General features: G+C 42.5%; 1 protein-coding gene across 6 annotated transcripts in view; it reads left to right on the top strand.

Annotated features, from left to right (window-relative positions):
• KCNK2 (potassium two pore domain channel subfamily K member 2) overlaps positions 1–17,044 on the top strand; it is a 109,429-nt gene that overhangs the window by 21,334 nt on the left and 71,051 nt on the right. The window contains exons 1-3 of one of the 6 annotated variants that reach the window (XM_027641676.1): positions 969–1,012; positions 1,435–1,529; positions 11,740–12,050. In XM_027641676.1, coding sequence (XP_027497477.1) covers position 1,529; positions 11,740–12,050 — 312 coding nt within the window. In that variant the 5' untranslated portion in view covers positions 969–1,012; positions 1,435–1,528. Of the gene's footprint in view, positions 1–968; positions 1,083–1,434; positions 1,530–9,137; positions 9,312–9,944; positions 10,003–11,739; positions 12,051–17,044 lie in introns of those variants that run through there. The other 5 variants (XM_027641675.1, XM_027641674.1, XM_027641673.1 and 2 more) reach the window with 5 other exon arrangements.

Raw genomic sequence — 17,044 nt, 5'->3', positions numbered from 1 at the left:
CCAAACAAGTAAACTTGGTAAAGAATTTGAAGGGAGATGATGCCAATGTAATATTTGCTAAGACTGATGATGAGTATCAGTGATAAATATCTGTTGAAATGATCAGAAGTAATTTGTTTCTGTACTTGGGATTTTTCATTGAAACTGTCATTGGTTAAAATACATAAACAGTCCTTGGAGCACAAACTCATGTCTTCCTCTGCCAAGAATATACATAATCACTAAAATAGGTCTCTCCTTCTCCCTCTGTCCTTTCCCCACCTCACGAATTGTGAATTCTATGGGAAGAACTGGAATTACATTAGAGTTCTTTAATGCCTACTGGGTCATAAATGGGATTGTCATAAATGTAGGGAGGTCCCTCAGGTTTTAAGCCATCTCCTTATTTCTTGATGCCTACTGGGAAGGTTCCAATTAATAGTGTGGGATTAATCTCCTACCTGAAGTCTTCTTTTTCCAGTTAGCAGACTGAATCCTACAAGCTAGAGGAGATACTTAGGGTCCTTGGGACTGTAAAAATAGACTGACATACACTGAAGGATTTGCTGCATATTGAGGACATGGCTGCTTAAGGTTTGTCAGGCATCCTGAAATCTGTCTTTGCTCTGTTTAGCTTTCAATCAAAACCAAAATTAATTTATTATGCTAAAATTTTAATATTAAAAAAAGCAGTGACTATTTCTGGAGAGAGGTATGAGAAATGAAATAATAAGACATGTTACAGCCACATCTTATTGTAGTTAGTCTTCAAGATGATTTGACTTTCTGATGTAGCTAGTAGGCACTTAAGCCAAAATAATTTCCAAAATAATTGCCACAACCCTCTGGTGCTGGGATCCAGTTCTCTGTCTGACAGAGGTTAGTCTCTGTTCTATAAAGATTCCTTTGGAATGCCCTTCTGTGACACTGTAGCTGAGCTGGAAGTCAGCAGCTAACTGACTGAAGAAACCCTTTATGCAATAGAAAGTCAAAACATAATGACAAGCTCAGTACTTGCTCTGGGGGTAAACAGGTAATTAACCTGTTTTCAGTAAAATTCTTTCTGCTGATGGCAAGGGAGGTTAAACTTGCTAAGCACCCATGTGAGTATATTACTATTTATAACACTCAAGTGTAAAATCTATTTTGCACAAATATGTATGTGAGAAAAAGGAATACAGCTCAGAAATATTTCCTAGTGATCCGATAAAATTACAGGACAGTGCAGTCCTGTAATGTTAGTCCAGCAATGTGTTAGGATCAATGATCTCAAAGTGTGGCTTGCTTGAACTGGGCAGGTCCCAGTGAAAGGCTCTCCCCAGGAAGGTTAAAGATGTGGGTTTAAGTGCCTTTATGCAAAATAAATAATTAGAGTCCTTTTTCCCTTATCCTGAGAGAGTCTTCCAATCATTGCACCATTATGGAAAGTCTGGTGGAGGCTTTTCTTCTATTTAGGTTTTAAAAGAAAGTGGTAACCATCTCTACCTTTTGCATAAAGTTTGTTCTGCTAGCCTTCCAGAAAAGCCAAATAAACTCCACTCAGGAGAAAAGTAAGGAAGTCTTATTTTCTGGATTAATTGGGCATTAATTAAGAATACCATTAATGTTGAGCAGCGTGATGGGAAGAATGTTTCTGTCCAGAAGCAGAGAGCTTGTTAAAGAACACTAGTGGTGAAAACTAAGCCACATAGAAATGAAAATAAATAGCCTTTTTGGGGTCAATATTTGGTATATAGACACCTCTGTCCAGGTCAAATACCATATCTGTCCCCTGCACAACGATATATAAAAACTCAAAGTAGCTGACAAAGAAGTAACTCCAGAACTGGAGGCAACACATATATGCCATAGAAGTATCATATCTGAGCCAGTTTGCCGTGCTGAGAGGTCAGAGTTATCAACTGGAGTGTGCTGCTGTGAAGATCATACCTGCCCTACCTTCAGAATTTGGCAATATTTTTGTGTTAGACTGCACAATCTTACATGCAGCATCTTGCTCTGAATTCCCACACGACTCCTTGTGTGGGGTTCTGCTGTGATGTACAGGTATATCAAAAATCCTTCACATCTGGATTACATCTAGATTTGCTATCAGGATGCAGGACCTACTCCCTGTGAGCCTGTAAGTTACGAATAAGGGAAATTTTCCCCACAAATCTACTTTACTAGTTACAGCATTGTGATCAAAGTTGACTTTCCTAAATATTCTAGGCAATTTTTATGAGTAAGAAAAATCATCAGATCTTCCCCCTAAAATAAAGAAACTACCAATGAGTCCCAAAGAATCTAGTGCAAATGCTCCGCCTGAGGCTTCCTTACTCACTGCTTTTGTTTTATTTCTTTCATTGAGATACTCTTGCTGTATAAAGCCTTAGGTAAATTTTTTGAGTAGTAATCCCTTCAATATCCAAAGTCATTATTAGAGAGAACATGAAAAGCTAAGAAAGCAATAACTTCAGGAACTGGTTTCTTTATGGCTTTTCTATTAATTTTTTCCTGGCGATCATGCTCATTAATTTGATATACTCCCATTTTTAACAAAAAAAAAAAATCACAGAAAGTTTACATAAATTGTTATAGGGGGCTGCTTATGCTATATCTGTTGCCAATATAAATAATTTAGAAAAATAATTATATTTATTAAAGAGTACCTTTTACACCAAAGTAATGATTTTTTTATAACTTTACTTTGCACAGTTATGTGATAGGGCAATTAATCTTTTTGGGCAGATTATTATAAAAATATTAAGCTACTGAGAATTTTAGAAACAGAGCAGCCTTCTTGTCCAGGCTGCTAAAATGTCATGGAAATTTTATAATAATAATTTTAGCTCTTTTATGTGAAGGGGTCATACAAAATAACTTTCTCACCAGTCACAGCCCTAAGTGCATTTGGTTCTACTTGGTGCTTGGGGTACTACGTCCGGGGTGTGTTTATATTTGCTGTGCAAAGAGAAAAATATGGGCCACTCTTGCCCTGTATTTTGTACCTATAATTTCCTTGGAGCTAGAGACCAGCTTTTAACATTCCTTCTACCAATATAAGGAAAAATATAAAGATTAACAGACACTTTAAAGCTGAAAAGCTGAGTATGAACCTGTTGCCTGTCCTCCTGCCAACACAGTCCATAGCTGCCAGTCAAAGATTAAACCACCGAGCCCTGAATTTCAAGATCTACACTTTAAAGAAAACAGAAGACAGTGTCTTCAAGAGTGGAAGTGCTGAGCAATGCCAATGCAAGATGCATCTGAATGGAAGCAATATATGCTTCTTCTTGCTGTCCAAGTACCTTATGAAAACTGGGCTCTGTTCACCCAGCTTCCTGCCTGCATGATGTTAGTGGCATCTTTATCCCCGCAGAAAGAACAAGCCTTAGAACAAACTGTTGGGAAAAAAAAAAAAAAGACTAACAAATGCTATCTTTCTCTAAAAAATTTGTAGCATCCTTTCCAGACATATCCCTATGTAGCTGAACATGTAGAGATTGCCATAAAACAATCTCTGGTGTATATTTGAAAATAATTCATAGATTTCATTACACTTCCTCTTACGGCTGAAGCCAGGTAGAGTAAGTCTGGTGGTTTTAAAACACAGATGATACTTAATGTTCTCCTTTTTCATCTCCTGATTCATATTCTTTATTTCTGCTAGCAAGTTCTTTCATTATCCCTGCACGATACTTCTTTAGTATTTCCTGGGCTATTTTCTCTTCTCTTGTCTTTGTCTGGTTTGTTTTGTTTCTTCCAAATCTTATTTGTGGATTACTCTAAAAGAAAAGTACTAATGTTATTTTAGGTGGTTTCCAGTGTCCTCTGTCTGTATTTGATTTTATTTACAGATTGTCGTGTCATACATCTGTGTCACTAATTCCAGAGTTACCTAAAATGTGGATATAGTACTTTACAAATACAAAAATCAAGTCTTTAGCTTCTCAAGATATAGTTTAAAAGTAAGCACCTGCTTAGTGACTCAAGGAAGACTGCCTTTAGAGACAGCCATTCTTGTCAGGCCTGAGGTGTACAGTCTTCTATGTATGTTTTTTTCTTTCAAAATAGTCCTTCCTTGCCTTTTTCCAGTCTACAAAGACAATACAGAGATTAGGTTTCTATCTCATGAAGATCAGTTGCATGATTGGTACTAGTGGGTGTGGACAGACAGATACTCCCATTGTCAGCCTCCTGTTTTGAAGAGACCCCAACTACAAAAAAAATTAAAAACAAACTACAAACCAGCAATTTTGTAGAACATTTTGATGATTACAGAGAAGCATTTTGTAATCATCCCAAAGCACTACTAGCTGTCCCTCAAGGAGATCAGTAATTCAAAGTAAGAATAAGTTTTTCCTGTGCATAAATAATCCATAATAAAGTTGACATATGGCAATTCACATTTATCATTGATGAGAATGGCATTGACAGTTAGTTATAATTGTTGCTTCGAAGCTGTCCAAGCATAATAGAATTGTGAAAACAAATATGAAAAAACAGTGGCAGAACATGTGATAAATAAATCCCATTAGGTCCAGTAACACAACACAGGCAGGGAGGAAATCCACTGGGAGATTTGCAAGTCAGTAAAGAAAAATACACATTCACAATATTAATTACAACAGTGAATACTGTATGGGTTCTAAAATAACTCCCCACTTGCTGCAAGTGGAAAAATAGATAAAAATTACTAGTGAGGGAAAGAATTAGAACCTAATTAAAACTGACAACTGAGCTGTAAGAAAATAGATGGGCACATGTAAACATTTTTTCTAGTAATTGATGAGGAGAGAAACAATGGCTTTTCTGCTGAATAAATAATTTGTCACACTCATGGTAGACATAATATCTTGCTAGTGAGGTAAAACTCATTAGTACTGTGTAGTGCGGTTGGCAAGCAGGAGGGAAGCAATGCCATCCGGAGGGACCTTGACACGCTTGAGAGCTGAACTGATGTGAACCTCAGGGAGTTCAACAAAGCAAAGTGCAAAGTCTACACCTGGGTCACAGCAATCCCAGGCACAGGTTGGGCGGAGAATTGATTTAGAACACCCCTGCAGAGAAGGACTCAGGGATGATGGTTGGTGAAAAACTCAACATGAACCGGCAGTGTGCGCTTACAGCCCAGAAAGCCAACAGAATTCTGGGCTGCAGCAAAAGGATTGTAGCTAGCAGGTCGAAGGGGGTGGTTCTCTACCTCTACTCTGCTCTTGTGAGACCCCGTCTGGAGTACTGCATACAGTTCTGGTGTCCCCAGCATAAGAAGGACATGGAACTGTTGGAGCAAGTCCAGATAAGGCCACGAAGTTGATTAGGGAACTGGAGCACCTTTCCCAGGCTGAGAAAGTCGAGGCTGGAGAAGATTGCACAGAGATCTCACAGCAACCTTCCAGTATCTGAAAGGGGCCTACAGGGAAGCCAGAGAGGGACTCTTCATCAGGAACCGTAGCGGTAGGACAAGGAGTAATGGGTACAAACTGAAAGAGGAGAATTTAGGTTAGATATTAGGAGGAAATTCTTTACTGTGAAGGTGGTTAGACACTCAAACAGGTTGGCCAGGGAGGTTGTGGATGCCTCAGCCGTGGTAGTGTTCAAAGCCAGGTTGGATAAGGCCTTGCCCCTTCCAACCCTTAACATTCTATAATTTTATGATTCTGTGATACATACTCTAGTTGCACTGCATATGCTTAACTCATTTCACGATATGAATTAAAAGTGATCACATGTTTTTAAATAGGAGGACTATTTTAAGGCTTTCCCAGCTTCAGAGGCAGATGAGAGCTGAGTATCACTTACCTGCAAGTGTCTCCTGCCTGTTGCCTTGTCTTTGCCCTCGTAGTGGGAGGGTGCACTATCAGCACGGTCACTGTGAACAGACCAGTGCCCTTACTGTCTGCAAAGAACATGGTCTATCTTCTTATTTGCTCAAAAGAGAAGCAGGTTGTATGCCATTAGTTTCTCATTTAGTTTAAATTCCCATAGCAGGATATTACTAATGGTTTAATGGCAGAATACAGTGATGCAGCATGACCTTAATGTCATAATTATCCATAAAGAACTGACAGAGATCTTTTAATGTCTCCAAAGAAGTCAAGAGACAAGTAATTTGTTAAGTTCTACTGAATAAGTAAAATGACCCTTAAAATTAACTTACTATACAAGTCCAGTAGTATTTCTGCTAAGCTTTCTTGTAATAAAACTTAGCAGTAGCAAAGGTTTATCCTTGATTCTAACTGGGTGTATAGTTTGGCCAAATTCTGAAGAGAGGCAGAGATTTCATTCTTTCATATCATGAGGAAGAGGGGAGGATGCTGTGTTCACAGCAAGGCCCAAAGCCTATAGCAATACATTGTTTGATCAAAGGTTCAGGTCCCATGTGGCAAATTAAATGGGAGCCCATACAAAGAAGTTGCTGTTGAAGTCAGCAAGGCAAATGCCCTCACTGGAACCCTTACCATAACAGTCCTTTGGGAATGCAGAAATCCTTGGTAAGTAAGTAAGGATGAAGAAGGCTGGAATATGTGGTGCCTCCCATTATAAATCTGGTTAAAGGAGAAGAGCATTTACTGCTCAGAAAGGTGAAGGCTTAGCAGAAGCCTCTTGCTCTGGGTGTAAGGCAAGTGTTGTTTGTGGCCTTCCAGGGAGGGGATGGCTCCTACAACTAGAAAATGAAAGTGTTAGAGAAAGGTAAGAATACTTTTTACATACGATTTTTAAATTGGTCTTTCAAGGGCAATATTTTTCTGGAATAATTATTTTCTTGCAAGTGACCTCCTGTCCTGTCAAAGCTACATTTAGATCCTCTACAGCTGTTATTTCTATGAATATGTGATTACTACGTTTATCATGTAACTTTGACTTCCTCTGCGTGCTGCATGCCTGTCCCTCTTGGCTGAGCCTACTTGTAGCATTTCAAAGAGTTGAGCAGTTTCCAACAACCACCGTCTGTGAGTATTGTGGTCATCTTAAACTCATGTCAATACATTTTTAGACAGCATTTGACAGTCCTGTATTTTGTGAATTTTTCTCCTGTTAGTATGAAATACACAAACCTGCTTATACTTAATCTTAGAAACACTTTTTTCCCAGTTTGTTCAGATAAATCTCTTTGGCTCAGCAGCAAGCCCATTTGTGTGCAAGGCTGGAGCTCTGTGTTGTAGCCCTTTTACTACTTAATCTTGTTCATGTTGGTTGGTGGGAAGATTTGTCAGTGATATGCAGCATTTAAGTGTGTTTGTTTAATAAAGCTCAGGCCTGATGTGTCAAACTAGTCAAATGTCAGTTCCAAATTTGGGGGCAAAGTGGTCATACACAATATTCAAACAATGTGTGGGGTACATTACGAAAAAATATTGGAGGGTATGACTCCATAGAGGAAATGCTGGTGCTGTATAAGGCCTCCAGAAAGTATGAGTTGCTATACACAATAATTTTTGTTGTAGACCACAAAAAGAATAACTGGTTTTCTTGCTAGATTTGAAGATATCTGTCACTGCTGTATGTGGAGTGTTCATATCCCTGGTAGAAATGAGAATGTATAACTCAAGTCCTCTCTAAGTAAGGGGTAAGCTCCAGCTGAGGACTGCGTCTGGGATCACAATAGGTGGAAAATATCAGCCAACTGAAAGTAGATGTTGGAGATATTTACTGGGTAATTAATGGAAATAACTACTTTCACAGAGACAGCTCTTCAACTATAAAAGTTAGGGCACCAACGCAGTCACCTCCTGGAGTGGATCTCAAATGATTTCTGCCTGTTGGGTGGAATGCCTAAATTTAAGGCCTGCTCCAAACCCTCCTGAAGCTATTGGAAGGCTTCCCATTGATTTCAGTTTGTAGGCAATGAGTATGAGCCTTTTTCAGCTTTTAATAATAAGTCCTTCACTCAAGGAAAAACAGAATCTCATTCCAAATATTTAGATTGCTAAAGAAAGGCATGTAGTACTATTTTCCACAGTATTTTTTATAGACACAGGTTCCACTTGTAGGTATATTTTCATGCCTGTTCTCCCATAGGACGTTGAAAGAAATCCTGTGAAATGATTCTTTTCCATGAGATAGGAAGAGGCAGTGTTTACGTGGACTAATGATTAAGAAATCTTTTGGGGAGAAAAGGGAATATAAAAAAGATCTTCAAGAATTCCTTGAGCGAGAGAGTATCAGTAGTCCGAAGCAGACGTTTCACTTCTGTTGTTTGAGGATTGGGACCATGTCGATGAAGTTGACCATATGACTGAAGGTCTACTTGCAAGGGTTTCTTGGACTGGGCCCAGAGGCTCTTGTTACTCGATAACTGCGCTGCTGGTTTACAGCAATGGGGAGCAATGAGCTACAGCTTGCACTGAAATAGCAGAGGCAGCTTCCTGCCCTGTGCTGCATCTTGTGGAGACGTGTGGACACACTGGGGGAGATTGGTGTGATTGATGTTGCTGAAATTGGAGTCCTAAGGAACTCAATATTACACTCATTTGTATTATGTCACACTGATATGGAGAAGCGTTAAAACAAGTGACTTCTAAAGTGTTTGCTGATGGTGCTGCTGATTTAAGCAGGATTATAGCCCATTAAACACCCGATGTATGACTGTCTTTGGCCATTTTACAGATACAGCCTCTGGCTTTAAATGCTTGTGACTTATACCCATTTGTTATGGTGAGTAATTTTTTTAAGTGGTTGCAGAGACTTTTAAGAGAATGGTTGTGGGAGCAGTTTTTGGTTTCTCTTGGTAAATCATCTTCTGTCTTTTAGACAAGTCTACATGTTCAGCACCCCAGAGTGAACAACTGACCCATGGATAGTGTCACTGTTGATAGACGACTGGGAAATAGGGGAGTTAGTCCGCGGCAAAGATAGCAAGAATAATTTCAAGCTTTTTAGTGGCAGAAACCACAGTTGAAGCAGCATTTCTGATGTATCTATCAAGACTGAAATGGAAGAAGGCGGTGCGCAGGCGGTGCGTGCGATAGGAGAGCAGCTACCATCCCTGACTCCTAGATCCCACCTAGTTAACTCCTTGCAGCAACACACCAGGCAGCCAAGCACCGGGTTAAAATCAGGCCGAGCCGAGAAGGACGGAGCCACCCGGCCCCTCAGCCCCGCGCAGCTCTGCGGCGAGGGCCGAGGTCTCCCCGCTTGTCCCCCCCCTCCTACTAATGTGGTGACATTTCGGACAGTTCAAAAGTTCACAGGGAGGCTCTGGCAAGGCAGCCGGGTGTGGGGCTGGAGCGGGGACCGCCGGCAGGTCCTGCCTTGCCAGAGGGGGTGGCCGGTGCCTTCTCCTCCTCTCCTCCCTCCTTCCCTCCTCTCTCCTCGCTCGTTTCCAGGCGAGACCTTGGTCTCCGCAGGTACCGCTCTGTCTCCCCCGCCGCCTCCCCCCTCCATCTTTTCCCCACGTCCCTGCAGCATCTGCTCGCCGCCCAGCCGGGTGCCAGCGCGGAGGGGCGCGCATCCCTGGCGGGCCGGGAGCAGCGAGGAGCGGAGAGGGGCTGCCCCCCCCCGCCGCCGAGGGTTGCGGAAGGGGGCGCGGAGGGGCGGGGGGGACACACACAGCCAGCGGTGCGGCTGCCCCGCCGCCCCACAAAAGGCACCGCCGGGCTCGGGCTGCTCCGCACGCCCCGCGCAGCGGAGCACACACGGACACACACATACACGCACACGGGTGGGCACGGACAAGCTCACACACACTCACGCACACTCGCACACTCTCGCACACACGGGCGCGCCGCGATGTGCGATGCGCGATGCGCGACGTGAGGCACCTCGCACGCCCCGGGGCCGGGGGGAGCCTGCGGGATCCTCGTTGCCAGCCCGCCCGCCCCTGCCGCTCCCTCTCCTACAGACCCATCCATCAGCCTCTTCCTCTCGGTCTGCTCCAGCCTTTCTTTTATTTTCCTTTTTCTTTTCTTTCTTCTTCTTCTTTTTTTTTTTTTTTTTTAATTTTTAATTTTTTTTATTTGCTCTAACTGTATCTACCCAAGCCCTGAAAAAATGCCTGCCCGTGGAGCGAGGAGAGGGCACCGGGTCGGTAAATAAGAAGTGAGTACGAGCACAATGGCGTGCCTCCCCGCTCCCAGCCCTGCGGATGCTGCATGCGCCCCTGCTTCCCCCGCGCCGGACCCCGGGATGCTCCCCACGCCGCCGCGGCGGCTCGGGGCCCCTTTGTACCTTGCCTGGCTCCTTTCCCTTCCCTTCCCAGCCCCTCTCGCGCCGCGCCCCGGCCCCGCCGCCGGCCGCCTCGCCCCCGCGCCGCTCCCCGCAGCGGAGCATCCCAGCCCGCGGCAGCTGCCCGGGGGCTACCGGGGCTGCGCCCCTCGGGGGCAGTGGACGAACCCCGGCGCATTGCACCGGCCGCAGGGAGGGGGTGGCGGGGCCGGCGGCGGAGCGGCGGTGCCCGGTGCCCGCTCCTTTGTTCGCCGCCGGCGGCCGCGCCGGGTCGGCGCTGCTCCGGGCGGGCGGGGAGCGGTCCGCGGCACCGTCCCTGGGGGCTCGGAGGGTCTCGGGGGCTGCGACAGGAGACAAGGCGGCAGTGAGGAAGGGGCTTCCCCCGCCAAGGTGTGGAGCAGGGGGCGGGGGGGCTGTCCCCGACCCCCGGGTGCCCGTGGGGCGGGAGCCGGGGCGGTGGGAGGAGGGACCGCGTGGAGTGCCCGGCGCCCAGCCTGCGGGCTGCGAGGGGTGTCCCCGGTCCCCGGTCCCCGGTCCCCGCCCGGCCCGGCTCTGGGCTGCCACCCTCCCTGCCGACCCCTTCTCCCGGCGCCGAGGTGTGTGTCAGAGCCCGGCGAGTGCCCACTCGGTGACTGCCAAGGGCCATCGCCTCCCCTGAAGGGACGTGTCCCCCCACCTCCACCGTCCTGAGGGAGACTTTCCTCTAGATTTAGATCTGGGCTTTTCCCACTAGCAGCTGGAAGCGTTGTCTTGGCCATTCAAAACATACTTGTAATTCAAAACAATTTAAATATAGATTGTGTGGTCACTGCTGTGGCCATCTTCCCACAGGAGATCTTTACCTGCACTTGATGTGGGGGATTTTTTTTTTGACGCCCATGTAGTTGCTGGTAGTCACATGAGTTATCCAGATACTTGATAACACACTCAGATGCTCTTTTCCTAACCCGGTGGGTTTTTGTAGCTGTAAATAAAAATACCCACTCTAACAAATATATGACTCTTCCAGTAAGTACACATGTGTTTTACTCGTGTTTTCTGAGAGGTGTAATCGATATGCAATTAGCACTTTAAGACCAGTAGGTTGAGCAACGTCTTGTTTTTTACGGTTTTGTCTGGGGAGTTTGGAAGTGATCTCGCAACTGTTCTCAGAGAGAATTTGTCAGAGGACAGTACAAAATAGGTGAAGGACAGAAGGTTTTGTATTTTCCTGCTACTTCTGTAACACTGAGGTAAAACACAGCTGGAAAGCTGCATAGCAGTGCTTAAGAGAGCAGCGGACGAAAAGAATGTCGACAGCAAAATACTACCTTGTAGTAATTTAAAGAAATGCAAGAGTGTAGCTGATATCTGCTTTTGGAAATGATTGCATATGACAAAGGGACACACATAGAAAATGTTGCAAATGTGTGTATGCCTGTAAAATGGATACTACTACTCAGAGCAACAGGTTGATTTGCTGTAAGATGTCATGGGGGTAAGACAGAGATTCAACAGTTAAGAATTCCAATTAGAAGCAACAGAATTTATGTAATTGCTTGACCAGAAGTTCAGTTAACAAAATCTGAGCGGCACTGTAAACATTAACTTTTTTTTTTCTGTTTTTGCCAGTGGCGGCACCTGACTTGCTGGATCCCAAATCGGCTACTCAAAACTCCAAACCAAGATTATCATTTTCCACCAAGCCTACCGTGCTTGCTTCACGGGAGGAAAACGATTCGGCTATTAATGTTATGAAATGGAAGACAGTCTCAACAATTTTTCTGGTGGTAGTCGTGTATTTAATAATTGGAGCAACAGTATTTAAAGCCCTGGAGCAGCCTCATGAGACCTCCCAGAGAACCACCATTGTGATTCAGAAGCAGACGTTTGTATCTCAGCATTCTTGTGTGAATGCAACAGAGCTTGATGAACTGATTCAGGTAATCCATACCAAACCCTTGTCACCATGCCTTAGAGGAACAAATTATACATGGCAGTACTACAGTGATAAGGGGCAAAACCTTTGTAAGGAAACTCTGTATTGGCTAAGTGATATAACAAGTGTTAAGACCAGAAGTTGAGCAATGGTATTTTCATGCAAAGCCTCATGGTTGAAAAGCTATTGCTATTTTTAGGTCCAGTATGCTTTGTAGACAGCCTTTTCACTGAAGCCTCCCATTATGCTAATTAAATGATTATTCATCAGCAATATATATAATTAATAGTTCACAAAGGAATTGGTGTATTGATTGTGCCTTACTAATTCTGTCAATATTTGAAGTGCCTAATTCTGAGGAAGAAACTACACCATCCATTGCCTTGAAGGACTTCTAATTTACTGTGATTTCATCAGGCTAGCTTTCCTTCCAGCTGTATATTTCTTTGTATTGATTTTGTTTTAAGACAGGAAAGTACCATGGACTTCCTATTTTGATCTTAAATCTCAAACTCCTCCGCTTCTTAAAGGTGCATCCACAAATGATGTGCATTGGTGTGTTCCTAACATGACTTTACCCTTGCAGGTCACTCTCCTAAGAACCATAGGAAATATTTATTTGCAGTAGCACAGAACCAGATCTGGAGTCCCACTCTAACCTAAATCCCGTGTTCTTAGGAATATCCAGTGGCACTGGAGGGAATAGTAGGGGGCTGCTAAATAACATTAGTTTTGGGGATAAGACAATGAAATATGAGACCAGAGTTACCAAGAGTTAGTAAGGATTAACTCCTTCCTTAACAGTAGCCATGGGGCTGTCTGAGTCTACAGGGCCTGAGATGAGACAGGGGAGAGCAGGAGAGGGTGGCCAGCATCCAGACCTTGGTGAGCAGGAGCTCTGGAGCATGCCAGTTGCATGGGCAGCAAAGCTTTCTGGAGGTGTTTTTTGACAGCAGATATAGCTGGGAGTTTAGAAGTTGATTTTACCTCTCTAGACTGATCTACCTCGAGCATCGGCATAGATGTGTGGTTTTTTTCAGTTTTAAATGCAGAGTTCTGATGTACTGAGTTATTTTTATGGTACACTACTTATGAATTTTAAAGGTAAGCTGGGAAAAAGTCTTGTTTATGATTTCTCACCTGCCCTGTTGCTAAAATGTGTTCCAAAATTGCTACCCTTTAAATGGCTGTCAGATAGTTCCTATCTCCATGAATCTTGACTAGGCATGCCTGAGGACATGCTGCAGATAGTAATTTGGATGCTGTGTAGTAACTATGTTTCAGTGGGTTTACCAGCAGATGTGAAATAATCTTTCAGAGAAATATACAAGTACATTCTGATGAAAAATATCTCTTGTAGCTACTATAAATAGCCCCATATGAAATTTTTAGGTCAGATCCTGTACTTACGAAGATAAAAAAAGAAATTTTGAAGCAATATTATCTTACATCATCTGTGAAATGGACCTTAAGGCAAAAACTATTGAAGTTTGCTGCGGAGTACTTAGATATTTTAGCATTTATGATTCTTTGCCCAGAAGCACAGATTGATAATAAAAAACCACTCCATCAGCATTCAATGCCCATTTGATGTTCTGTGTAAAATAATGAGTTTCAGTACAATCATCAGAACACAGATAACCATATCAGCATTAGCTCCCATCTTCACTAGTGATCTTGGCATGACCAGAAAAACACAGACGTGAAGCATGAGGAGGGGACACAGCCTTCAACTGCACATGGGTGACAGATAGTTGTGGGAAGAGTTTGCTTTGCTTGTTGTAGGGCTAAATGAAAAACTTCATTTCTCCTTGTTCCCTTCTGCTTCTCTGTAAAGAAGGACACCACGATGTGGAGGTAGGAATGTGCTGTAACACTTCTTTCATAGAGGAAGGTTGAGGCATAGGGTGCCCCTTTGGGTGCCTTTCTTTAGGCAGAATAACTGTTAATGAATTACATCAAGTTGTTTCAGGGCTTGGAAATTCTACTTGTCCAAAGTAAAATGGGAAAGCAATGGTAAAAGAGAACCTCAAATTAATTTTTCCAAGTTTAGGTTGCTGTCTTAAACACAGGGTCATGTTTCTTCCCTAGTTACCACTTTGTCATAGAAGCTGAATTACTGGAATACATTTTGTCACTCTGGGATTACCTCTGACAGCTATTACAATATAATGCAGTATGTCTTCAGTTTTTGTTGGATGTCCATATGAATAAAAATAAATAGTGCGTGCAAGGAAAAAGTAAATGATATTTAAGGATTCACTAAAAGCTATAAAACTGAAAATTAATATGTACTAGGGTAGAAGGAAGCTGGAATGATTAGTGGGTGTGAAGAAAATTACAGAGCTTACAGTACGTAATGTCTTCTTTAATCAAGTATTTACCTTGAGTCAAACTATAATGAAAGTCATTATAAACTTTTCCTTTTGAACTTAGTGTCCTGGGAATCCAGCAGCTGGTTTGGCCCTGTTCCATGTTAGTCATTGCTCAAGGTGCTTTTCATGCCAGGCTTTTGTATCTTTACAACTTCTGCTCTGCCATTTAGTCCTGACTCAGAAGCAGACTTGACTATCTCAAGACTGTCCAATGCCAGTATGATATGTGGTAGTTTAGTCAGGTGAGCATATTGGAGAGATTAGTTGGAGAGCACCAATTCCAGTAAAAATAACTGTACAAGTGGAATGACAGTCCAGTTTCTTTAGCACTCAGGAGCCAAAATCTTCCTCTTGTGGCAAACCTGTTCACAAAAGAGTTGTGTGTTTCTATGAATACACACAGGATAGTGAATTTTCCCTTCTTATCTTTTCTATCCTTATTTTATCTCACCAATCACCAAACTCTCTCCTGGTATAACAATATACACTACTGGGAACTTTTCAGCACACAAAGTTTTATTCCCTGGGTTTAGAATTCCTGAAACTGTGTATTGTCACATTGATTCTATGGCTCCTCTAGGTGTAGTAGGTGAGAATTATGCTTTTATAGATTTAATATATTTTATATAGGTGTAAAATGTGGGGCATTGGAGAGCTATTATGCAGCACAGAAAATGTGCGAAGTTAATGAAATAGAGTGCTCTTCTGATGGCAACCAAATAACTTCAGCTCCCTCAGAACAATTACCTGGGTGTTCCTCATAAACTTTCAGCCCAGTCAAGCAGCATCGTCCCTGGTTGACAAGGAAGTGGTCTTCGTGACCTTCTCTATCTGTGACTTCCATGGTCCAGTGTAGCAAATTTCCCTCAGTCTAAACCACTTCAGTTACTTTTTGCCTCACTGTAACAAAATACAAGGAACAACAGCAATATATGATCCTGAGAGGTAAATCCGGGTACATAATTATTTTGATACTTTGTGAGCACTTCTATTTAGTACCATATTAAAAATGTGCAAAAATCATGCAGAGTATACCTGTACACCCAAGAGGCCATTTTTTTCCAGGTAGTTTGAACCCCTTTTGCTGTAGCCAGAAGCCAGTATTAACAACAGTATTAAGTGGATCACTGCATGCTGTACCAAATGGTGCTGAGGTGGGCAGTGCACGACACTCACTGCTGGTATATCTAAATATACAACTAGAGAAACATCCCAGGAGGGAAGCCTGTGGAAGTACCAACACTGCCTTGGTGAGTCTAATGAGAATACAACAGAGCAGCAAGCTGTGCATGTTCTGGTGCAAAACTTAAAAACAAAAAAACCCTTTAAAAAAAGTTTCAGTTGGAAGGTCTCAAAAGGATCTCAGTTATTAACAGATAAGAAAACATTGGTTTGGCGAAGGTTATCTGTGATATCCAATACACTATAAAGCTGTAGAAAGAGATGTGGTCAGATACTTTTTGCTGCTATTTCTTCTTTTGGAAGAAGAACACTCTACAATTCATCCACTCTACATTTTATCACGAATGGTATTTTGGTTTCTCTGTCTATGCCTGTTCTCAACTTGGCCCTGCCATGCAATGTGAAGTAACTGTCAGGTGACAGAATAAAAGAGCAAATGTAGTTCAGACTGTGTGGATTTAATGTATATGTGACCAAATATATGAACATGATCTTCATATACACTAGGCATTTTTTTACATCTCGTGTCTAAATTTTTCCCCCTCCACTGAGCTTTTTGTTGGCAGAAGCTGATAGAAACCTGGGAGTAATCCAACTACACACACACAAGAAACAATAAGCATTAAAGAATGAAATAATTCTCTAAATGAAGCACTTGTATCTAATTATTTCAATCTATTTCTAAGTTTCTTTTTGTTTGTTGACTGTTCCCTATAGCAAGCTTGCCACTAAGTATTTGAAATGGTAGAGACAGTTTCTAAACTCAGATGCACAAAGTGTATTGCCAAGTTCCCAGCAAAATTTCCTGCTGCATTTATGCACCTGCCCATAGTAGCAAATGTAAAGAAACATTAGGTTACATTGCTGATGTTTGGGTTGCAGTTGTGTACTCCTGCAAAGCCACAAAGTACTTGTGTCTACCTTCAGGTGGTCTCCTGGGGTTGTCTCTGGGAACAGGCGAGCCTGCTGAATATGATATCCAACGACTTCATAAAATTGTCATTATTGTTTCATACAGCTTGTGCCCTCCATAGGTTCCCAAAGATCCTATAGAGGAAATGAGGTGCATGAAATAACAATGAATTTTCTCTCCCCTCACTCAGAATTCCTGTTGCTCCTGGGACATAGGGATGTGACCAGTATTTTACACCGTGGGATGTCTTGGCAATGACAGGCAACTGTTTGTCCCCCCACCAAAGAAAAAGCTGATTAAAAAAAAAAAAAGAGAAGAGCTTTCTATGTGAATATCACATAATTATGTTTTGCTCAGCAGTTATTTGTTTATGTTGAACTTTTTAAACCAAAATGGAAAAAAATTTCCTTTTAATATCCAGTCATCGAGTTGTTTAGTGTATGATTTTTGCATACAAAAATAGGAAATATGAAAAATTTCACTTATATTATTTTAAATACCTAGAATGTCCTAGTAAGCTGGTGTGAA

This window comes from Corapipo altera, unplaced genomic scaffold (assembly GCF_003945725.1).
Source record: "Corapipo altera isolate COAL_440 unplaced genomic scaffold, ASM394572v1 48b, whole genome shotgun sequence".
NCBI lineage: Eukaryota > Metazoa > Chordata > Aves > Passeriformes > Pipridae > Corapipo > Corapipo altera.
Note: the sequence above shows the minus strand (reverse complement) of the source record. Positions and strands in the feature narration are given on the sequence as shown.